Source organism: Nicotiana tabacum, unplaced genomic scaffold (genome assembly GCF_000715075.1).
Source record: "Nicotiana tabacum cultivar K326 unplaced genomic scaffold, ASM71507v2 Un00344, whole genome shotgun sequence".
NCBI lineage: Eukaryota > Viridiplantae > Streptophyta > Magnoliopsida > Solanales > Solanaceae > Nicotiana > Nicotiana tabacum.
The window spans coordinates 1-4,399 of NW_027438581.1; the positions used below are offsets into that span (position 1 = coordinate 1).

Sequence of the window (4,399 nt, forward strand, 5' to 3'; positions counted from 1 at the left end):
TCAGTAACCGAGTTCTTCTAAAATAAGCTTTGACCAAAATCCCAATTTTTGGTTAAACAGTTGACTCTAGCATGGCACTCAAACTTCATGCTCAGTTCTGCTAAATGGAAGCCACTAGTTGCATAGACATAGTAGCATTTATAGGTAAATATACAGCAGTAGTAACAGAAACAGCCCAACAGAAAGACAATACTTATTCATGGTATATATACAGCATATTTACTTGATTTTATCACTTACAAACCAATTTAAAATGACATCAACAACTATAGTTGTTAAAGTACATATGCTAACATTAAAACATATTAATAAATCGATTTAACATGAAGTCACAACAGCTGATCCAGCGTAAAGCAAAAGATAATTTATGATGTCGCCTTGGTTACTGACTTGAAAGTCACCTTGGAACCAAGCAGCAGCCTTCCAAATTCGATCTCAAAAGTATCATAACGCAGGAAAAACTCTACCAACATTAACCTTCCCAAGAGCACCACCAGATTCTTACCAGGACATTGTTTATCATCTACTGTTGAATCATCTGACTCTTTACCATTTGACCAGTACACATACTTTATCAATTCCTCTTTATCGCCCACAAATCTATCTGCAATAAACTCCTCAGGGTTATCAAATATCATAGGGTCCTTTGTGGCCAATGGCTGATACCCAAATATTATTTCATCTTTCTTGATCAAGAATGATGAATCATGGCTATGGATGATGACATCTTCTCTGGCCTTTGCAGTTTGAAACGGAACTGGGGGCTCTATTCTTAGTGTCTCATACACCACAGACTTTGTCAGACTCATCCTATTCAATGCTGAAAAGGTGACCCCACCTTCTTCTTTAACAGCGGTCCTGATTTCATCGGTGAGACGACGGTGTAAACTCTCTCCTGCTGCTCCAACCCACCTGATCAAAGCTGGGAAGAAAACTTTCATGCCACCATAAGAATTGAACCCTGCTAAAAAAATAAAGTTATGGCATGCTTCATCTCTTTTCAGTCCAAGCTTCTCAGCTTCATCTAGAATAGACCCCATGGACTTGTAAAAGACATCAAATATTTTTTTATAATCAGATTTTAAAGGGAAAAACGGTAGAGGGAAAGTGTGCAAAACCAAATCTTCTATGAAGTTGGGTACATGTTTAAGGCCTAGAGAAATCAATGGAGCTAACTGAAAGAACACCCATTTGTTTAGAAAGGTGGGCCCATCAGAGCCCAGACTTGTTTCAGAAGGACTTTTCTCACAAAACAAACGAAAGAGGAAGTCAAATGCCATGTCATCACTGAGGGTATTGAAGTATGCTTCTCCTTTATCTGACAATTCATGTTCAAGATGGGTAAATAGCTCAGACATTGAGCTAAGAAACAAGGGTATGAATCTGTTGTGCAGGTTTGCTAATGTGGACAAGAAAAGTCCTTTTAGTGTGGCATGTTTGGGCTCAGAAGTGTCAAGAAAAGGACACAAACGGTAACCGCCAGTGAAATCAGTGGAAGGCATGAATGTGCCATCAAAATAGTTCGTCTTATCGACTTTAGAATTGTCGAAAAGAATGGGGAAACTAACAGCGTCCACAAGGACAATGGCTTTAGATTTAGGAGCGTTGAAAGGACCAGGAGGCACGTTGGCTCTGTAGACAGTGGATTTGTAACTTTGCATGCGAGACCTGAAGAAGCCATCAGTGCCTTGATTGTAATGGAAGTCGAATCGATCCTTAATTGCCCCCAAAAAAGGCAACCCATAATCACCTGGGATATCTCGTAAAGGAAGCTTTGACTCACTGGAAGACATTCTTAATTCTTATGCTATATTTGAATATATCGTGCATTAATAGATCTTATGTTCCCTTAAGTTATTTATAGAGAGTCCTTCCATTGTTTTTCAAGAAGTCAAGTTCTACTTTGTATTACGTGCTGCAGTTAAAGATTATGCTAAACCGTGTGGACAAAATCGAATTTGACATTTGAGACACTAATTAAATACTAATCAGGTTGCGTGAGAACAACTATTAGTTTGGCAATTGAGATACTAAACAGTTGAGGTAGTTTCTTGGATAATCACTCAATTTATGAAAATAACAAACCAAAGTCACTTTTTTTTATAATAGGGTGATCAAATTATTAATTTTTTATTTAGAAAATAAAATTTGATGCCGGGGTCTATTTGGAAACAGTCTCTCTATCCTAGGGTAGGGGTAAGGTCTGCATACACACTACCCTCCCCAGATCCCACTAAGTGGGATTATACTGGGTTGTTGTTGTTGTTGTTGTATTTAGAAAATAAAATTTGACATACTATGTCATGTTAAAAATTTATTTTTTAATAATAAAATCCATTTTACTCATGTTTTTTATATCCATTTAATCATCCGATTAAAAAAGGATCTAGTATCAAATAAATGAAAACCCATTATAACTGAAATTTCATTGTCTACGCTAAAAGACGGTTTATAATACTCCCTATGTTCCAATTTATGTGAAGCTATTTGACTGGACACGGAGTTTAAGAAAAAAATGAAGATTTTTGGAATTTGTGGTCCTAAACAAGTCCAAATGGGGCCCAGAGTATTTGTGTGGTTATAAAAGCTTTTCATTAAGGGTATAGTTGTAACTTTAAGCTAAATTGTTACCAAATTTAGAAAGGGTTCATTTTTTTTGGAACAAACCAAAAAGGAAATAAGTTCACATAAACTGGAACAGATGGAGTATTAATAATGTTAAGTCATCATTGCCTTATTGTTCTTGGCACGGCAAAAGGTTGACTAAAAACACAATATATGTAAGCTCGGTTGTTTCGGCATTTTATAATATAATTTATAAGAATGAGAAAGGGAAGTTCACCAATCTAATTTTTTTAAAAAATGATGCTACAATAATTGCAAAAGAATGTAAGGGTGGAAAAGAATTGTGCCAACATCATGATTTCTCCTCTTTGAACCGGTTACTCATTTTGAATAAATAAACTAACAAAAGAAGACTCGAATGAAGTTTTCAAAGCACCACAATCTAAAACTGTCAAAAGAAATTGAACATCATTGTTACAACTGTTTATTTTTGAATTTTACAATCATAGATGTCGTCACATGAAAATAGGTATTCCTTTCCACCCTTACTTTCTTTGTGAATTTGGTGTAGCATCATTTCCAATTTAAGGGACTAGAATGACTTCTCGTAGGTTCATTTAGCATTTTATAACTTGTGGATGCAGGCGTTTCTGACGCCGAAGAGTTCGGGAAAGATTTGGAATACTATTTTCCATTTGGAAGGTTAAAAAGTTAAAATAGCAACCTTACCCTTCGATTTAAGTAATATAGATTTGGTTCATATTTTGAAGCTACAAAGAAGTTTATATGATGTATTTAAACTTGAACATGATCCAGGATACGGATTAGGTCCTGAGGGGCTCATGACATTTCGACAATTGCATAAAAACTGAAACTTTTTGAATTCTTAACTTTGACTTGAGTTTTTATTTTTGCTTGTTGTACTTTGCTTCGTACTTTAAGCCATTGAATAGGTCGGTATAAGGTATTTGGACTTATTAGGATGATTTTGACTTGAGTTTTTATTTTTGCTTGTTGTACTTTGCTTGGTGCTTGGAGCCATTGACTAGGTTCGGATAAGGTATTTGGATTTATTGGAATAATTTAAAAGGATTCCGAGGGGCTTAAGTGAATTTCTACGCATTCGAGAAATTTTATACACTATACAGGAATAGAAGAAAAGGTTGCAGCAGAATTGCACCGACCTGCCACATGACCTATGGCACAGATACCGCCACGGATCCGTTCAATAATTTCTGCCATGGGTATAAATATTCCCCATTTTGTTTTGTGAGATCATTTAGCCATTTTGGAGCTAAGTAGCTCGAATTGATGCGGTTTTTGAAAAGAGTTTCACTTACATCTTGAGCGTATGTGATATTAATTGGTTTTGATTATATATCATGAAAATTCATGGATTTTAATACATAAAATAAGAAATCAAAAGGTTAAATTTGGCGGTGTTTTACCTAAGATATGTAATGCCACGCTGGTTGTTTTAAGTATTAGAGTCTTATTTTCCTATTTGATACTTTTTGTGTCATGACCCAGTTCTCGTCATAGGTCGTAATGACGCCCATCGTCACTGTTAGGATAGCCTACCGTGGACTAATCCATTTAATTATACATTTTTATTTCTTTTAAAATTATGAATTTATTATTGAAGAGACTAAGTATAGAAAGTCATGGTGATATAAAGCATAAGTGAAACATAAGAGTGAAATGGTGATATTAACAGACAAATTATAAATATCTACTAAAAATTCTCAAAACTCAGTGTCACAAGTGCATGAGCAATATAGTAGAATATAAAAAAGCAATGCAAATACTGTCTGAAATAAAATAGACATAAATA

The 4,399-nt window shown here is 35.1% G+C and overlaps 1 protein-coding gene across 1 annotated transcript; it reads right to left on the reverse strand.

Annotated features, from left to right (window-relative positions):
• Window positions 1–162: 162 nt before the first annotated feature.
• Window positions 163–1,846, reverse strand: LOC142179095 (allene oxide synthase 3-like). Its single transcript, XM_075248916.1, has one exon. The coding sequence runs from the start codon at window positions 1,791–1,793 to the stop codon at window positions 366–368; it is 1,428 nt and encodes a 475-aa protein (XP_075105017.1). The 5' UTR covers window positions 1,794–1,846; the 3' UTR covers window positions 163–365.
• Between the last annotated feature and the right edge of the window lie 2,553 nt (window positions 1,847–4,399).